Source organism: Trematomus bernacchii, unplaced genomic scaffold (assembly GCF_902827165.1).
Source record: "Trematomus bernacchii unplaced genomic scaffold, fTreBer1.1, whole genome shotgun sequence".
NCBI lineage: Eukaryota > Metazoa > Chordata > Actinopteri > Perciformes > Nototheniidae > Trematomus > Trematomus bernacchii.
In genome coordinates this window covers 404,494-425,003 of record NW_022987724.1, presented here as the reverse complement: position 1 = coordinate 425,003, position 20,510 = coordinate 404,494, and the positions used below count along the sequence as shown (strand labels likewise).

General features: G+C 41.5%; 1 protein-coding gene across 1 annotated transcript in view; it reads right to left on the bottom strand.

The window, feature by feature from the left end:
* The window catches only part of plekhh1 (pleckstrin homology domain containing, family H (with MyTH4 domain) member 1), a 43,244-nt gene extending 30,419 nt beyond the window's left edge, over window positions 1-12,825 (bottom strand). Inside the window, exons 1-2 of the mRNA XM_034144466.1 lie at window positions 12,567-12,825; window positions 6,959-7,139 (exon numbers count right to left, since the gene is read on the bottom strand). Of these exons, the coding sequence (XP_034000357.1) occupies window positions 6,959-7,105 (147 nt within the window). The 5' untranslated portion in view covers window positions 7,106-7,139; window positions 12,567-12,825. The remainder of the gene's footprint in view (window positions 1-6,958; window positions 7,140-12,566) is intronic.
* Window positions 12,826-20,510: the final 7,685 nt, after the last annotated feature.

Here is a 20,510-nt window from a genome sequence, read left to right as displayed (position 1 = left end):
TGATCTGAATCTAAAAACTAAATGGTAAAAAGGACAAATGGGAAGAATTTGTAATTCCTTTAAAACAGTAGAGTTGGTTTTACTGAAATCAGTTCAATGAGTTTTCTACCGGCATCTTGACTTTAATCATTAACCATTGAGCAGAGCTGATGGTTAGCAATCACTGGAGCTCAATCATTAAATGTTAAAAAATCCCTGTACAAAAGAGGGCAGGGTGGACAGATAAGGGAAAGATGAATAACAGGCTAGTAGAGAAAGGGTCAACAACAAAAGAAAAAAGGCATCACACAGTTTGACCTCAACAAAGTGACCTATAATCAGGGGTGCACATAACTTTCTCAGTGAGGTACTCAGATGAGTACCTGGAGTCAGTGTTTGGTACTCCAACTTCTGGCTCCACTCAACGTGAACGCGTGAACGTTGTGATCAGCTGTTTTAGCGCAGTTCTCCAGTGAAGGGGGGGGAGTCTCCCTCCGCAGCCGGTTGGCGTAGTTTTGGCACAATTCCGTTGTCCAGACCGACGTTAACAGCAGCAGCCCTGTCTGTGCACACGGAGACCGACTCTGTCGTCCGGTGATCTAACCGCCTTCTGGAAAAGCTTCACAAGTACGTCGGTACGCAAATGCGCTTTGTGACACAAGTGACGGTACGCATTTCAGATTGTTGCCGCGCATGCGTACCTGCGTACCAGTTATGTGCACCCCTGCCTATAATGCTCCGATAACTCTAATGCTTCAGTTAAATCAACTTTAACCATTAATATGAAGACAAATAGGAGGGGGTTTTAATCAGTGAGCAAGCTGATAAAGAGGTCAAACAAAGACAAGAGAGAAATCGAGCTCCTCACTTTTCTTCACAGGAGATGCACATAAGCAACCGACCTGAACTAAAAACTGACTAAGGCTTTTTAACTATTAAGTAGGAGCTGATGCAAACAAATCCTCTCATGAAAAGAAATGTTTACACACACACATGAACCTGGTGACCTCCGAGTCAAACGGCAGTGTGCTCCTGCTCCAGCCATGTGAGACGTATGGAGGTTCATGTCATTTGTCCACTATTAGATTATCCAAGTAGTGAAAGGAAAAACTTGGAGTAGGAATACCACCCAAGTCTTATTCCTCTACGTAAGGCACTTTTATATTGTGGCACAGCCTTAAGACTTTCCGAAGTAAAAAAAATTACGTTTTGGATACTCTTTCCTCTATGCTCTCGTTCCCTGAGAAGGCAATATCGTGACTTGAGTAGTATTTCCTCTTTTCACCCTCTGTCTGAAACCAGAGCCCAGTCTGCTCTGATTGGTTAGCCGGTCGGCTCTGTAGTGATTGGTCAACTGTGTAGAGATGTCCCGCCCCTTAGTCTATCATGTACAATGTGTTAATGGGGGGGGGGTAGTGTGTGGGAGAGAAAGTCCCTCTGGAGGAAACTTTGGGATTCTAGCCCTTGCAGACCATTTACATGCACACAAACCTATATAACACACTACAGGAAAGGGAAGACCCCGAAAAGCATAATAGGGCCTCTTTACTTATTAAGTTGCATCACTTCTACTGATCCCCAAAGGAAATGACTACATCCTCTCCTGGCCACCTCCCTAGTTCTTCTTGTTTTGAGAAGTTTCTGTGTTCATACTACAGCAGCTGCCAGCTGTCGATTGCACTTTCTTAATCCGCAGTAAAAACTCAAAGGGAGTACTTGTCCTGTTAAACTCCTCACAAGGCAAATGGAGCATCTCCTTCTCTCCTCTCCCTCGCACACACACTCAGTCTCTGGGGGATGAACGCCATGTCACAGGCTACCACGTCAACCTTCTCTTTTTTTCATGTCTTTCCATACCAAAGTGGGTCAATGCGTTAAACACTCCTAACTTGGCTAAAGACGAGATGAAGAGCGTGAAGCAGACTTTCCAAAAAGTAATAACATGACGGCATGGTAGCCCCCCTCACACACACACACACACATTACCAGAAAAACACACTCAGCAGCACGGGCCTCCACTTAAACCCGCTCAGCGCTTTCTGTGTGTCAGAGTGTGTGTGTATGTGTGTGTGTATATGAGAGGAGTGAAAGAAAACGTGAGAGATTAATCAGCCTATTTCTTGGCACCATTCGCAAAAGGACATTTAACAATCATTACTGTGTATGCCGGCTATTAACTAGAAAGTAATTAGTTAATTTTCAGGAAGCTTGAACTCCACTCTATTCTTGGCGTCATGGCTGAAATGAAAATATAGCATGTATGAACAAACACTACTTTGTACAAGTGTGTATGTGTGACTCTGGGTACTTCTTAATAAGGCAACATGAAACCATTGCTTTATGAGTGGTGAAGGGATAATCCCGATATTATTCTACATTTTTATTGAAAAAACTTCCATGAAAAGACCAAAACTCGTTAACATCAATGCACCTCTCATTCCCTGCTGAACCCATTACCTCATGCTGAACACTTAATCTATTAAAAAAAAGCTCACAAGTATATACTTTCATTTTTTTTTTAAAGGGTTAAGTAACCTTGGTGCTGCAGAATTTATTAAATGTCACTCGAACAGGATAACAGTGTGATTTTTATGGGCACTATTTTCTGCTGCTTATGAATACACCAAGTGCCATACAAGTGTGCGTAGGACTGATCCAAAATAAACAAAATGTGTCATGTTCATTAGACTAATAATTAGCATTGTTGCCTCACCTCATTTATTTGTCTCATTTTAAACCATCAATCAATAGTAAGTGACATATTTGTTTCTACATCTTCAGTCATCGGTAGCTGGCATTATAGGAGCCCTTGCTTGCTGGTTTGAAATATTGCCATATCACCAGAAGCATCCGTGTGTGTGTGTGTGTGTGTGTGTGTGTGTGTGTGTGTGTGTGTGTGTGTGTGTGTGTGTGTGTGTGTGTGTGTGTGTGTGTGTGTGTGTGTGTGTGTGTGTGTGTGTGTGTGTGTGTGTGTGTGTGTGTGTGTGTGTGTCTGACTGGACCTGACAAGAGGACACAGCAGGGAGTCGTCCTGCTCTTATCAGACACATTTGTTATGTTTGGACCGTAAACATCCGGCTGACCGACTGCATGAACCAGAGATGAAGCAGAAATCTAAAACACTCTGACGCTGCAAACAAAATCAGCTCCGAGATATACAAGTTTATAAAGAACATATGAAAAAACTGACACAAGAGATTTGTTTTTCTGCAACTAAACTCACTCCTTCCTCTAATCCAAACACTTCCACTCTTTTACCGACAAATCGCCAGAGCAGAGCTGATGTATTGATGACAGCTGATTACTTTCCAAAATGTCTGGTAGTCCGACTTTACAACAGCCGCACCTTTAATTTAAAACCTTAATTTAAGCACCATCACTGATGAGTTAAATATTCCTCTTGGCTCAAACTGTAGCCAAACTCTGATGACACAGAATGAGTGGAGCAAAAATGTTTACCAAATACGCAGAGTAATCCCATCTGTCTTTACGCACACACATAAACACACAGTCATCCACACCTGTAATTCTGACTGATTCACATGCTTTAATCGTGTTCTCGTGCGTAAAACACTTAAAAACAATGCCAGAAGGAGAAGGGGATGATGAGGCAGCGAGGCCTGCACAGTGTTTGGCCAGAGTGTTGTTGATTGTGGCATGGATTGTTTTGCAGATGAGAGTGGAACGGCATGACTAATCTTTACAATACCACGGCACGCTTAAACATTTAAGCATTATTAAGGCCAAATCATTGGTACGTGCTGTAGGTTAGGTCAACAAACAAGCTAAATGTTCCTCAAAATCCAGATAACTCTTAGCTCTCTGAACCTTCTATCTATGCATTTAAAGGGGACCTATCATGCAAAATGCACTTTTGTACGTCTTTTATACATGAATATGTGTCCCCGGTGTTCCAGGGAACTCACCAAGTGTCAGAAAACACAACCCTCTCTATTTTCCTCCATACCCAAATCTCTAAAAAAGGGGCTGCAACGGATCTGATAAAAACTGATCCAGATTTGAACACTTCTATGTCGTCACAGAAGTGGCGCTATGGCTATTGGGCCAACTCTCCACCTATCAGGGGAATGTAGGGTTGGGCCACGGCCGGCCATTGCCGCTCCAAAGCGCTGGAGACGCTGTAGTATATATGCCAGGCCTGTAAGTGGCGCTGTAGTCTGCCACAAAAGCAGCAAAGAAGACTTCCCGCCCATAGTTACCATGGTTACCCTTCTGTTTATTCTCCGCTGTGGCTTTTTTTCTCCCTCCCCGAGGCAAGCGTTTGCTCCCGCTGCTTTAATTCAATGCAATCCCTCCCCGTCGAGGCAAGCACTGTAATTCTCTCCGGTTAGTCCACCAGCAGATGACAAACACCCACCTCTCCGCCTCTTCCAAGGAACGAGGGGACCGTGCGGCAGAGTTTCAGTTTCAGTTTCTTTCGCCGATCAAGATGTCCGTTAAAGTTTAAATCTTCCGGACAAAATTAGAAAAGTGCCGGTCAAAGGTCTTCTTTGTTATTTATTGAGCTTTAAAACAAATGAATAACGACTCTATATAATAAAACACGGAGGACGGAGATCTCTTTTTCTCCCCCTCTTCTGACAGCCCAGCAGCTGATCAGAGCACGTCTCCCCTCTCCTGCAGGGGGGCGTGGTCAGCAGAATCAGCCCCGTAGACAGCAAACAGCACATAGAGCGAAATGAGGCATGGCTAAAATGCATGATCTGTTTGGTATTTTGAAAACAGAAACGTATAAATATACCTTATATAGGTATGGCCCTACAATATATCATTTAAATATAGCATGATAGGTCCACTTTAAGTGTTTGATGATAAACCCAACAGATGTAATAGTTGTCTTTTATAGAAACATTAAAGGTGGGGTAGGTAATTTTGGAGAAACCAGCTCGAGATCGCTAGAATTTGAAAATACACAACCGGAAAAAATCTGCCACTTCCTTCAGACTTCCTTACAGAGCCCCTCTTCCAACACACACGAACGCGCACATGACCAATGAGGGCACGAGATAAGTTTGTGCACAGATGGAAGGCTGACAGGCAGGTAGATCATCCATGATTGGTCGTGCTTTTTACAGCGCTACGGCTTCCACAGATGACATTTTTTGATGGATTTTTTGTCAAAGCACTTAAGATATTCATTGCTATCGGGATGTTAAGAGCATTCCATGGAATATAACAAAAAGTGTATCTCGAGCCGGTTTCTCAAACTTACCTACCCCAGCTTTAAATGTACTGGTCAATCTTTGTTGTGACTCTCAGTTCCAGTCTTTTCCTCTTGGTAGTGATGTGAAAGATGAGATCAAAAGCACATTTTACGTTTCTCTGATTAGAGACAAAGCTCAGGTTTTTGGAACATCTGCAAACTGGACTCAGTACTCTTTGGACAAACTGCATTTCCCTTCTGTTTGGGGAATGTCATGTTCATCCAAGAGGAGCTGGGCGTAGTTTCTGAGTCAAATTCAATCTGAACTGCTCTTCCTACACTTGATATTTAAACATGTTCAGTTACAGTAAGTTGTGATCTACTCTCCTTGGGACTGGTTTGCTTCATTAAATATATGTAAGTTTCAAACTGGTGATGAAATATTGGAAGCCCTCGGGTTTAGATCATGAACGGCAGAGCCCTGGTTTGACCTTGGCTGCTTCTCTTTCCCTCATTTCCTGTTATCTCTCCACTATTGCTTTTGAATACAGACTTTAAATGCTCCAGATGAAATATATGGAAAAAGAAAGTGCAGACTGAGGTTTGTATGCTTGAGCACATTGTCTTCAGTCTTTTTTCAGACCTGACTATTAGTAACATTTTGGGATGTTACTGGCCCACTGGAAACAAAAACTCCAACAGTATAAACCAAAGGTCACCATAGCCTCACAATCTCCAGTTTTAGGGCAAATGAAATATAAAACTCTCTGTTTTCAGAGTTAGTAGTAAAAAATATTCAATTATGATAACCTAATTGACCCCATGTGTTGTAAAACAAGTTATATCGTTTGATTTCTATAGAATATATATTTAAATCTTGCCATGTTTTATTGTAATACAGTATTTTGATTATGTTTTAGGTCAGATATATCCCCCATGTTCCATGTCATATTTTCTTAAAGGGTAGTTTTATCAATTAAGCTAGCTCATTTAGCTTACACCAGGGGTGTCAAACTCAAGGCCAGGGGGCCAAATCCGGCCCGTGACTTCATTTTCTGTGGCCCCACAAGAGCTTGCAAAGAATAATATGTTTATTATATGGTTACATGCCGATTTACAGAAGCACGTTGCCCATAAACTACATGTCCCACAATGCATCTCAAATTTGACTTTTTTTCTCAGAATTTGACTTTTTTTCTTCTAAATATGCCTTTTTTCTTAGAATTGTTTTTGTAAATGTTACTTTTTTTTCAAAATGTCACTTTTCCCCCCCAAATTTCACTTAAAAAAAAAAAATGTCAGTTCTTTTTTTCAAAATTTCACTTTTTTTTTTGATTTTGACTTTTTTTCCAGAATTTGGCTTTTCTTTTTAAATCATTTTGTGACATTCTCACTGAAGAGACTTGCAATTATTTCCCCTAGACTTCTGCTTTCAGACGTAGTTAATTAGGAAGTTATTACCCTATCCGATAATAATCCAATGCAGAGGAAAATAATGTAATATAATACATTATTTTATATATGATATATTTATATATGTATTTTTATATAGTCTTAAAGTTACAACCGGCCCTTTGAGTGCAGCCATAATGCTAATGTGGCCCGCGATGAAATTGAGTTTGACTCCCCTGGCTTACACAATAGTTACACGTGGGAGTTTATAGATGTAAATATTAAGCAGTAACTCAGTTTTATATAAGAACTAGTTTGTGTAGTGCGACTCTGTACATCTCCCCACAGTAAAAACCTTATAACTAGACTAACTTTTAAAGAGTTTGTGCAGCTGAAGTTTGGAGTTTCTACTTTCTCTCTTACCTTCTCTGCCAGCAGCTCTCGTATTTTCCCCGCCTGCAGTCTGAACCTCAGCAGCTGCATCTCCAGAGCCATGCAGCGCTTCTGCCAATCCACGCTGGCCACTCTGACGGCCCCCGGACCCCCGCCGCTCTCCAGCACGTCGGCCATGGCGAGGACTCAGAAAATCTGCCTCCTGACTGCACTGGAAGACAGAAAAAAAACCATAAGATATAAAAAAGATAAGAGCAAATAAGATAAGAACGAAAAACAGAATAAGACTGGATAAGTGTTCACACAAGGATAACAGGAACTTAAATGTAAGTAAAGTACAAATAAAATCTCAAAGTAGCTGAACTTACATATTTGAATAAGGGTCATATATGGTGTGACCGACGTGAGTTTGTTGTCAGGGGTGTATGGTATTAACTATTGTGAAACTAATAACTATCACATTTACCTTGAATCTAGATCTCTTTCTGTTCAGCTCCTCTCAGCCCACACAGGACACACAAATAATCTTGTGAACGTTTTATTTTGACTTAAGTAGTCCAGCTTGTGTTTTAATTTACAGCTCAAGACGAGAGAAAGTGATTCAACCTCTTTAAATGCCTTTTGTTGACCGCACTTCCCATGATTCACTGGGGTCATGTGAGTCAAGCAACGATGAGTCTATAAAGTTTAATGAAAGCTTCCTCTTACTTTCTGTTTTGCTATGTGACATTCAACCACAAAGAAACAATCATACATTCACATGTGCACAGGAACAAACACACAGTTTTGAGCGGACTCTGCTGCCAAAATCTTTCTTTCCTTTTTCCTCTGCTGTCTCTCCGCATGCCCACACACACTGAACAAAACCCCAGCAGGGAGGCTCAGTGTCAGTGGGGGAGTTGGGTTCATGCGTGCCGGCTCCCAGGCCAGCTCCAAAGCAGGTCAGCGCTCTGCTTTTTAGCCAAATTACCTACTAACCCAATCCCCTGGTCTCTCGCCCCTCCCCACCCACAACTCTCCAGCCAAGCAATCCCTTCTTAATTACAAGGCAGGAGTGAAACGGGATCCTGCGCAGAACAATAGTGTCTTTCTGCGTGACAGTCCCATCACAGCCACACAGGAGGGGGGGGTGTCCGTTCGCCTCGGCAAAGAAAGGAGGAAAGAATGTGTGAGGATGAATGGACCGAGTGCTGAATGTGGGAAACTGGGGCGCCGAGGTTATTTTTACCTGAGGAGGGCTGACTAGTGGCTATTTTTCTCGCATTCACAAAGGTTAAGGCCCAACTGTGTGAACTCAATGAAAGTTTGATTATCCTCAGATAAAATGAGGCTTTGGGCTTATATCTCACAGGAGCGCAGTGATGTGTGAGATTTGAGTGACATCTTGCAGTTCTTTAAGTACTGACACTACATAAATTAAGTGTAAAGTATAGGTTTAAAACATATCAGGACATCAGCTAGGCAACACATCTTCCATCACAGACTGAAATCCACCCAAAAAAACAACTAAACTTCAAATTTCTCTCTTTAGCACTCAGGTTTAGATCATGAACTAAGGTTTGGCTTATTGAAAGCACTCGCACTACTGCTGTTTTGAGGTCGTATTGCACTTTTTTCAAGTCGCTTTGGATAAAAGCTTCAGCTAAGTGAACAGAGGAACAGAAGTACTACTTAGTATTATAGTAATATACTTAGTAGCAATAACCAATTGTGAAAATACATTCAAAATCTTACTTAGGTAAAAGTACCGGCAGTATTGGCATCAAAAATCATTGTGTTATGGTCTACGTGATAATATATATGAATAAAATGACTGTATTGTGATTTTTGATGCATTAAAGTGTCTCAACACAGCTGGTAAAGGTGGAGCTCGTTTTAATAACTTTATATACTGCTGCTGGATATCTTTACCTATAACCATATGTCAATGTTTATTTATCAGTTCACTTTTTATTTTAGCTACTATTTTAGCTAACTACTCACTTGAAGCTATCAAATAAAGTAATAAAAAGTACAACAGTCACCTCCAAATGTAGTGGAATGAATAGAATGAAAAATATCTGAAAAAGTTAAGCAGTATTCAAACACAGACTCAAAGCGCAGCCAGACAGCGTCAGCACAGCAGCAGACGTTCAAAGTCCAGCAACCATAACTGCAGCATGGCACTCCCTACAATTAGCATGCTCATAAATACAGGCTTAGCAAACAAATTACAGAAGTCATGCCTGTGGAGGTTTCACCAGCCGACCGCTGTACGCAGGCCGGACAGTCAAGGTTCTCCCTCTCTCTTTCCGGGACAGACACCAGGGTATGGAGGTCAAGTAAAGTCGTATGTCGGGGTTGGGAAGAGGGGAAACCAGGACGCTTGATTCTGCCGCAGAGGGGAAAGCAAGGACAGAAGAGGCCAGGCTTTCCTCCAGGAGCTAACAGCTTGGTGCAAACAAGCCATTGGGTGGTAAAACTCTCAGCACTGCCATGCTAATTCTCCCAGGAACAACTCATTTAGCACTGTTTGCCTGTTGGACATAGCAGAGGTTGTTTTAGATCATGCCAACCAGTGCCAAAAACCCAACTGAAGTGTAAAGTTTACCTCTCTACTGAGCAGGATAAGCAGAGGTTACAAAAGGCAACAAGTCCTCTCTGCATCAGCGTGCATTAGAATCAAATCAACACCACATCATCACCAGAATGAGGTAATCTTCACTGTGTGTGTGTCTGTGTGTGTGTGTGTGTGTGTGTGTGTGTGTGTGTGTGTGTGTGTGTGTGTGTGTGTGTGGGAGTAATGTAGCTTTTGTTACAGCTGACATTTCAGCTGAAGTCATTTTCTCCGTTTGCACGAGTGTAACCCTCCATTGTGGAATGGTTTATAGAAACGCAAGAAGACAATTTTCCACCGAGTCTGATGATATATACGATCTGATAAGTACTGCTTGCTCCTGCAGTATCTTCTCTCTCTGACATATCACGCAGATACTGGAAATATTCATGTGATGGGGGGAAAAGAAAGCCAACAACACTAACAAGCTTTCCGGGATCTGCATGCTAGATCCATGTTTGGTAACACCCAGGCCACCCAGAGAGAGATGTCCAGCCCAGAATGGTGGATCCTCTCCTGGCTGCGGACAGACAGACAGACACGAAGGCCCTTGGAGCTTCTGTACTTCCATCTAGCTGCGAGACTTTACACATTTCCGCGGCCAGAGCAAACACTCGGGAGGACGACTGAATGGAAACGCCACCGCAGCCATCCCAGCAGGCTCGTTTCTACAGCTGCCATCACCGAAAACTGCTTTCCATTGACTACACTGACAGTTATACTGCATTATTCCTCAGACTGAGCGAGATTTGATATCCAGAGAGGAGAGTTTTTATTCAAAATGTGGGAGCTATCAGAGATTGTTATATGCAGCGTTTCTGTCTGTCTGGGTGTTGCAAAAGCACCTTTATTCAGAGGATGCAAGACACACGGGTGCAAGTCTCAAGTCAGTCCTTACATTGACTACAACCTCCACACACGCTCGTCGTAACTCTTCAGAGACTGCTTACAAGAGTTTAGACAGACACAGATGGAGATACACACTGAAATAGATTGGAAACAGACACATGTGCACACACACACACACACACACACACACACACACACTGACACAGTGCTGAGCATACAGCTGCGGTGATGTAAGTGATTAGGTGGTTCAGTGATATCATCCCCACCAGACATTTCAAATTCCCGCTGTTGTTGTCTTTTCTGAGGTCCAACTTGGCTCCACTATGTTTTGGAATCCCCCCCCCTACATACACACACCCCGTCAAATATATTAAAAAAAAAAGATTCCCATCAAACAGCACAGGAGCATGTGTGAAAATCTAGGTCAGTTGTGTCAGATCGCTGTGTGTATGAAAGCAGACAAAGACAGATTATCTGAGAGCACGAGGAGTCAAGTATGGGTGCGTTAAATATTGCCTTATCTTCTCCTCCGCGGCCCCGTATGTTTAACAAAGAGGACCTCTGTCGACTCCCATCCGATGAAATAGGCCTCACACTTTTGTTTGAATTAGTGCCTCACTATTTTGGTGCAGCTGGGATGTATACCTATAAATAAAGGAGAGGGGGGAATCGGCAAAGCAGATATACATTTGTTAACCTTTGATCCTATTCTTGGAAAACTAGTGTTTAAAACTTGATAATAACAGTGTTTTCCCTGCTTTGATTGATAACTTGTAATAATTCAGATTCAAATGGAGTAATGACTCAAAATCAGACATTAAAGGGGCCCTATTATGCTCCTTTTCAAAATTGTATTTTGTGCCTCTACTGTGACATGTTTCCGTGCTTTATTTTTCTCATACTGCCTGTATATAACACACATACAGCAAAGGGAAACCCCCCCAAAAGCTTAATAAAACACTACAGAGCACTGACAGTCTACTGTTTATCCGCCTGCCATATATCACCTTATATCTTATCTTCTTTCTATGTGTCTCTCCTCCCCTCCTCCTTCCCTCTCACTTTCCATCCCTCTGCGCTCCTTCCCTCTCCTCCTGCAGCACCTTTCCCACCCGCCACCTTCCTCCCTTCCTCCACATCCTCTCCTCCTACCTTTGCCAGAGAGCAGCTCTTTCTCCCAGCTCAGGTTAATGACAGGCCTCGACAAACTGACCACACTCATTATCAGTCCCAGCCTTAAATACAGGCTCTGACATTCTTCAGTGCTGAGGTGTAAACATCTACCTCTGCAATTGTCCTGTCCTGTCCTACACACACACACACACACACACACACACACACACACACACACACACACACACACACACACACACACACACACACACACACACACACACACACACACACACACACACACACACACACACACACACACACACACACACACACACACACACACACACACACACACACACACACACACACACACACACACACACACACACACACACACACCACACACACACACACACACACACACACACACACACTCTCTCGCTCAAGAGCCTTGCTTCTCCTGTAGCACTTCAGGGCTGGAGAAAGGCTTTGTTTGCATGAGTTATAGTAAGAGACAGCCCTAACCATACATTGTGGGACAGAGTATATCTTCTGTTCATGATTTAGCTCGGGTAGGTGTTCAGTAATAGCCATAGCTGCTGCTGCTGGAGGGCTCAGGGTGATGTATGGAGCAGAAGCATTTATCCAGATGCACATACTGATACAAAGTGCATGTGTGGCACTTATAAAGAAGCAGAGTTTCCTCAAAAAAGCAACAAAGAATAGTGCTTCTTTGTGGGTTTTTATAGCTGTGATTAAGCTTTAATATGCTTGTGGAGCTACCCCAAGGGCAAACAGTGGACAGTATTTTTGTCCAAAAAAGGCCACAAGGAACAGGTGTGCTAGCTAGACGCTTAGAAGGAAAGTAGCAACCGTAAAACCGTCAGTCAGCAAAAAAAAAAACTCAACCCGGCTTCAGACATCTCTGAAAACACAGCGACTTTAGTCCCAAACAAACTCCCGCGTCTACGTTAAATGTATGCCTCCGCATCTGCATTAAATGAGTGCGCGATACGGAAGAAGCGAAGAAGAGATAAATGGGCTCCACAGCAGCGAAGTCCTTCACAGAAACTTTACCTTGTGACTTTGTTGTCTCTTCCTCCCCCTTCACTCGGCTTTCACAGACACCTTCCCCGGTAATTCGTCGCAATTCGGCTCATAACTTCCTCTTCACTCCGTCGACTTTCTCTCCGCTCTCATGGCTCATTCATTTATCTTCCTCTCAGGGTTTCATGTCTTGTGTCCAACCTCCGTCCCGCTGCTGCTCGTCCTTCGCTTTCTGTGCAGACTTCACTCTGAGCTCCATTCAACAGACTCATCCCATATTCCTTTAAAGGGCCCAATGCGGATCAGGTTTCTGCAGGAGTCAGGCCCCCTTGTGTGCAGGAGCTGCTCAGGATATTGCATTTAGGCTGGCCCGAGTTTTTCTTTTTTCTCTCAGGATGTAAACACTGAGGATTTCTTTGAGCTGAAGGGAAACGTCTGTTGCCCTATAGACTCACACAAGAAACCATACCGCAGTTCATTTTATATTTTTATACTTTTACAACTTATACACAACTTTTCCACATCCCTTGGTCAGAATATTTCACATTCCTGCACAAAAACGTACAACTCTACCGCTTTCAAAACATCAATTTTTACCTACTTGCTTTATTATTTTCATATTTTATATTGTAAATGTTTCTATAATATGTTATGTCTCTTGACTTCTGCAATTATCTTGTTGTTATACATCAACACGAAGACAAATGCCATGTATCTCCAAATATACTTGGCAACAAACCTAATTATGATGCTTTGACACATAAAATATCCCTTTCAGACATGTAAACACATAAAATAACTATAATTTTAATAAAAACTAAAACAGTTCAATTAAAAAGCTATTGTTCATCACGTTTGAGACATTTCAGAAGACTAATGTGTCTCTTCATTATGGCTCTTAAGGAAATGTTAGAGAAGCAGCACAGGTATTTGGATACATCGTCTTATAACCATGTCTGTACAACATTTAATGGCAATCCAGCCAATATATGTTTATATATTATTATGGCTGAAACTTAATAAAAGCACATCTCCCTCACTTAAACAAGTCAGTATCCCTATATCAGTGGCGGACGGTACCGGTTACTAGCGGTACCGAAGTGGGCCGGTCGGATAAGTCACACCGGCCCCCCCCCGTTGACAATTTACTAGCGGTACCGAAGTGAGCCGGTCGAGATGCCCGGGCTGATTTTTAGTCCCAGTCCGCCCCTGCCCTATATTACCTCTGATCAAGACCACCATGATGCTTAAGCATTGAGAAGTCCAACTTTTGGGTTTTAAGTAGCCTAATTACAGTATGTTTGTTTATTGGCAAGGCTTGCAGGCTGGGCTTTACTGGAATCAAATGTTGTTAAATCCCTATGTGGAGCTTTGCAACTGTAATGAATCATTATCTGGGTGGTAAAAGAATTGTGAGGGGATAATTTGGGAAGGTTTAAAACCACACCAACAAAATACAAGTGTGCTTAGGGCTCAGTATCCTAACCCTTGTTCTCTAAATCTCCCAAGGATTCCCTCAAATGTCAGAAACAGTTCCCAGTCAAGCTGTTTTAATCAGAAGTGTAGTTTAGAAACAAATGAGGCCTGATCAAAAAGGCAGACTTGTGGCCCTGGTGGGAAGATCGGTTTCTCCCCTTCGCACATCTCCATCTGGAACATTTTATCATGTCTGTCTAAGCGTCACGCAAATACATAATTCGCCTATGTTTTTAGCGTCACATAGCATCAGATACTAAGTCACAGCAGTAAAACAGAGTGTAATACAAAGAAGGGAACATTTGAATCTAATTATAATATAGTCTGAAATGGAAGTATGGCATGATTTCTTTTCTTTTTTTCAGTTTGTGTGTTAATGTAACAAGCATGCAGTGGTTATGATGACACGCCCTGCTGCGTTCACTGACAAAAGTAGCACGAATACATGCATGAAGCCAGACAGAGAACACACAAATAACTACACATCTTATTCTCAGCTGCTGGTGTGTGCAAAACTGGACCAAGATACTGTATGACATGGGAAAAAGGTCACATGTAAAAGCTTCAGCAACACAAATACTCTGTTAAACCGCTTCAAAGGGCATCTGTGTATTTCTGTAGCACGTTAGTTAGATCATTTTCTAACATGTATGGATGCTAAAAAGGGTCTGCAGCCTTACGTCATGTTTGGCAGCATTTGTTACAACAGACTTGATAGTCTTATGAAGATAGCAAGTATGATTTGTCTGAGGTTCAGGCGAACTTCTTGGACATTTATAACAGGCAGATCTAATGCACATTGGACTGCCAGGACCCCACCCCTGAAGGAGTTTCAGCTTGGACATTGTTTCCTAGAAGAATCCTCATCCAATCCTCCCACCCCATTAATATGTCTAATAGCATTCTTTGCAGTTCCCTTGTACACACTTTGCAGTTCCCTTGTACACATTTGCACTCTTGTACATTAGTACTTGGTATTCATTTGAATTCCTTGCTCTTGCTCTGTGTTTCATTGTGCTGCTTTAAACCTGGTACACAATGACAATGCTACCATCCTGATGTTAAGCGATTATATCTTTTGCCATGTACAATATATACATTTAGTGTGTGAGCATGCCTCGTCAAACATTGGCTTTAAAGTAATAGAAAGTACAGCTATTCTGTCATTAACATTTAGTGTCAGACATTTAGCTAGTATGGGTTAAATGTTTGTGAAATGTCTTTGGTGAACCACATCTGGTTCAAGCTTTATTTGAACTGTATTTCGTTAACAGCCCTTGTTATACTACTTAGACAATATGTGAAGTGCTACTTAGTTTACACAACCTGAGTGCCAATGTGAGACTATTTAGAGGCTTTATTTAATATTGACTTTTAATGGGAAACGAAGTGTGATTAAAGTGGTGATTAGAGCGTTGTTTGTTCATTCACATCACTGATACGGCTCTTTAAGCCTTCTCAAAACGATCAGAAGTACCAAGTTGACTCTAATGGGTGTGGACTCCTCAGACTCACTGTAACAATGCTGAGGAACACCCTCTCCGCTGTGTGTATGAGAATGTTCTGATATGATAAACTGCACCTTTCATAGGAGAAATTCTTCCAAATTCCATCCTGGAAAAGGTCCGTTCTGGAAGTGGGAGGGCTGAGTTTACAGCGGGGATTTCATCGTTACAGCTTGTGAGGCTAAAGGCTCTGCCCTGTGTTTCACAATCAGTCAGTGCCTCAGTGCTCTCAGTCAAAACAACTGGTGTCAGGCCTCCATGGTTTACATGCCTATTCTCGGGCAAGGCTGCCAGTGCAGTGAGGGGGAGGCAGGACAGAGGAGAGGGAGCTTAAGGCCAGTTTCACCAAGTGTCTGCAGATTAATGTGGGCTCTTACAGTGGTTTAAACTCCAGAGATAAGGATCGATGACCCAGACTACGACCCGGTCACTGAGCAGAGACCAAACTTTCCTCATCGTAAACTAAACGCAGAACTGAAATGAAGATATTTCATAATTCTGAAGACTTGCAGACAGGTCAGGTCGAGAAAAGAATGTCCATTATATCACTCTATTTCCCCCATTCACAATATCTCTTAAGAAAAGGCAATATTCAATATAGGCTCTATATACTTACACACATATACTATGAACTGAGCTCATCTATGACCAGTTCAAATGAGTTATACTTGGTATTCTTCTTAATAACTGAATCTGAAAAAGTCTGGTTCAGTAATATCCTATATATGTCTTGTAAAAAAAGGACCAAATCCAACAAGTAATTGATTCTACAAGCATTTTCCGTGTTGCCAAAGCCTGACACAACCTATGGTTAAAACTATCAAAAAACCATCAGTGACAGTGATCAGTGAGGGACAGAGTTGTACTGGCTGTAATGTGCCTTCAGTATGATGTACATGGGCAATGTTGTTCATTTTGAGTCACTGACACATACACTGTCTTAAATACTTTAAAGAAACGCCAAAACCATGACTGAAAATAGTCCCAAAAAGCACGTTTTAGTAACGGTTAAACAACATTTGCTAATAACTACAGTTCCTAGCAGTTTAAGGAACATATTTAGAGTTTATTCAAAACTAAAAGTAGGTATTTTTGCCCTGTTTCTAGAGATTTACATCTAATCGCATTGTTGATTTTTTGGGGGGATTTGTTGACGGAAACAGAAACATAGTAATGGCAGCTGTATCTTATTACTTTTCTTGAGTAGTACTTTGTAACATGTATTGACACATACAGTATTGCTTAATTAGCTGAGCTCTACTTCTAGTTCTTCTACTTTTTACGCCTATTTTAGATTGACATAAGATGCTACACTATGACATACATACAGTATTTGATCCATGCCTGTGATATCACCCTCTGTCTTGAAGCTTTCTGTTGTATCTCAGGTGACAGACTGGACCAATATATAAAACACATACTGTACAGTCTGTCAGTTTCATAAAAGAAGTCTTCTTTGTGGACATAAGTGAGACAGCGAGACAGAGGTTAGACATTAACGTAGATTTGTCAGGACTGTTTACTTTTCAAAGTCCCATTCACCACAATAAAACGAGGAAAATCTGCTTTCAGTTTTCATTCACTTCACATCCAAATGGAAACGCTGAAGGAAAATCTCAACATAGACTCACTCATTCCACTCGCAGTTTGAAGCCATCATTTGAGCCAACACAGCAGTTGAAAGAGTTTTTATGATGAGTTTGCATGCTTTTTTTTTTTATTGCTGCTTTTATTTGAGTTATGTTCTTGTTTTTTTTATTTGTTGACTCTATTTTCTTGAACAGAGGATGTTTTCAGAACTTTGAGTTTAAATTGACCTTGTTTACAAAAAAAAGAAGCGTCCCACAACATAAATTAAGACGTCAGAATTCAGTCTTTTGACCCGAACTCTGGTTAGAGGCTTCTCCGTGGCTGTTGTTCGGCCACTTGTCTTACCCCTCACAGCATCACTGAAGCAGAGCGTTGTCCCTTCCTCTCACATGTTGACGGCCCTCTTTAACCACTGGAGACTCTGTTAGGCTAACAAATAGGTCTCCTTCTCCCTCTCTGATGTCCTTTGAGCATTTTATTGCCATTTGGCCAGCCGCGCTGGAACCACAGAGGGAGTGGAGCATGATGGGAACTCCATATAAAAATAAAATAAACCAAACTCACTTTAACAGCAACATTGTGAGACAGAGGACAGCAGCTCGGATTAGAGATGCAAAGGATAACATGTTGGACACTGATGGGGGGGGGGGGTGAACATACATAATGAGTTTTTATGGCGGAAAAAACTACTCACCATTTCATTTTTCACCCTCTGTGATAACAAGACCGTTAACTCCTCTCCCCTTTGCCTCTTTATCCTCTGTATTTATTTTTCAACGGCGTGCTTCCTCCTCTCTCCGTGTGTGGTCTGCTTGATGAGCGGCAGTGTGGCTCCAAGTGAACAAAAGCTGGTGTTGCAGGTAGAAGAGAGGTCATCTCGCTTCTGGCCACTGCTGGGAAAGGCAATAGCAGAAACACAACTCAAACACCACACTATCCCTGAATCTATCTGTCTCTTTACCCTCTTAATGCTCCGAAATGTTCCCAAATATAGTGTCTAACGGTGTGTGTCTGTTTGGTGTTGAGCAGGTAGAGTACAGTTGATTTAGCTGTGGCTGAAATCAACACTATGAGAGCGGTGAGAGTGAAGCAAAACAGTGAAGTTGCACATATGTGTAAAATTGATTGCATACACACATGCTGTAAATGCACTTCTGTTTGGAACAACTGCTTTAATAATACAATTAAATGTAATTTTAATTAATTTAATTCACATTGTCATTCGCTTTAAAGGTGAAAATGTTGCTTATTGTGTATAAAACATGGTTAAAATAACCATATTTAAGTCTGGGTAAATAACCCAACTGTATTATACAAAATAACACTAGCTCAAAACAACCTGTATTATGTCAGTATATTGACTCAAACACGGCCCTTTTTTCAAACCAATGATTTGTTTCAGCGTGCATACTGTACTGTTGGACTTTATACTGGCATGTGTTATAGACATTAAAGCCAGGGTTTGGGATGTCAACATCATCGGCAGCAATTGGAAAAAAAAGCATATCTGGTGAGTGCTGTAGAGTGACTGTGGAGGCAGACAGTGTGGTCAGAGCGTGATCCTTAAATGACAGGTCCAGTGAGTGATGACTGTTTTAGCCGCTTCACAATAACACTCATTTCATAAAGCTGCATGTTGGACTGCACGCACGTGTGTGTATCTCTAAAAGACATACGTGGGTCTGCAATGTGTAAACAATAAGCATGTGTGTCTGTGCAACCCAGTCTCACGGCATTTCGTGTTATAATCACGAAATGTAATCTATTGATTCGTGTTCACCAACGCGATTTTCCCATTTTTTTCACGTCACACAGAATGATTTTAAAAGCAATGTATTTCTATTGGTAGTATGTTTCGTGCCTGCACCAAATAATAACAAATTAGAAGGAAAAAAAGATTTAAAAAAATACAGATTTCAGTATTCTGAGCCCCATTTATTTTCTTCACGGACGGCAAAAAAAGTCAGACATTATACAATTTAAAATAAAAACAATAATCGTGGCTTGATATTGAGTAAGAAAATGTTTTTATGAACCACACAGCTTCTGGTCTTCCAAAAGACGTGTTGCAGGCACGAAACATACTACCAATAGAAATACATTGCTTTTAAAATCATTCTGTGTGACACGAAAAAAAGGGGGAAATCGTGTTGGTGAACACGAATCAATAGATTACATTTATTTCGTGACTAATAACACGACATTTCGTGAGACTGGGTTGGTCTGTGAGTGATGAAGCCTTGTAAAAATCTATTTAACAAAGCAGAGTCACGTGGTCTTGCATTATAGATAGGTGATCCAGTGAACAAATCTCAGCCAATCCACAAACCACCACTCCGCTATTGTTGAATACAGTTATCCAACCCGACTAAAGCTGTGAAACTAGCCACGTTCACGTGCTGCGGTCACAAAAATCACAGCAACAGTCAGGAAAGATTTCACTCTGACAAGCCCCTAGTGTCATAAACAATACTTTAAGAGCTCTATCCACTTATTGGATTATGCAATTGGGAGTTCGACTTTCCTTTAAGAAAACATACATGTGCCACAGAGGGAAGAGTTCAGCGGCGATGCTGAAGAGCATTTAGATGAGGAACCTTCTCACCCTGCAGCCGTGGTGGTCTCATTTATCATCAAGCTATCCCTAAAAAGATAATACTGTATGCAGCTGTTTCAGGGCAGAACGCTTAAAGGAACATTGTCCTCATATAGTGTGAAGCTTTAGCTAGCAGCTAGTTAGCTTAGCTTACCAAGAAGTCTGACAACAAGGGGAAACAGCTGGCCTTGCTCTGTCTAAAGCTAAAAAAAGAGAACTAAAAGCACCTCTAAAGCTCTTAACATGTTGCATTTTATTAAGTGGTTTTATGTGCTGAATTATTTCTTTTTCAGGACCAGTAACTTCCTGAAATCTCTGCTGGTTGTTCTCCTTTAAAATGCTAAATTGTAATTCTGACACTTTTTTTTCGTACGACTTCTAACATGAAAGCAAATATGTGTCAAACATTTACAAGTGATCTTATATAAACACTTCAGTTTGAATGAGGAGACAGAAAGACGGCTAAACTAACTGGCTGCCATAGCTCTAGCTATAGGCTAACTTAAAAAAAACAAAACACACTACCTTCGCGATCGACCGGTCGATCCCCTGCTCTAGCCTAATAATGGTACACACTTCTCAACTAACTTTCCACCAGGAAGTAAATACGTGTTTTTGAAGTATCTTTACAAGAAGGCCTTTTGACTCCTAGGAACATTTGCACAGAAATGGTAAATGCTTTATATGTAAACACGTTTATAAGTAAGACACTACATTCAGTGTCCTTACTTAAAGGGGAAGAAGAGCAGGCGGAGTGCACTGAACCAAACACTGTTGTTGTTTGCAGGACTGTCAAAACAGAATGAG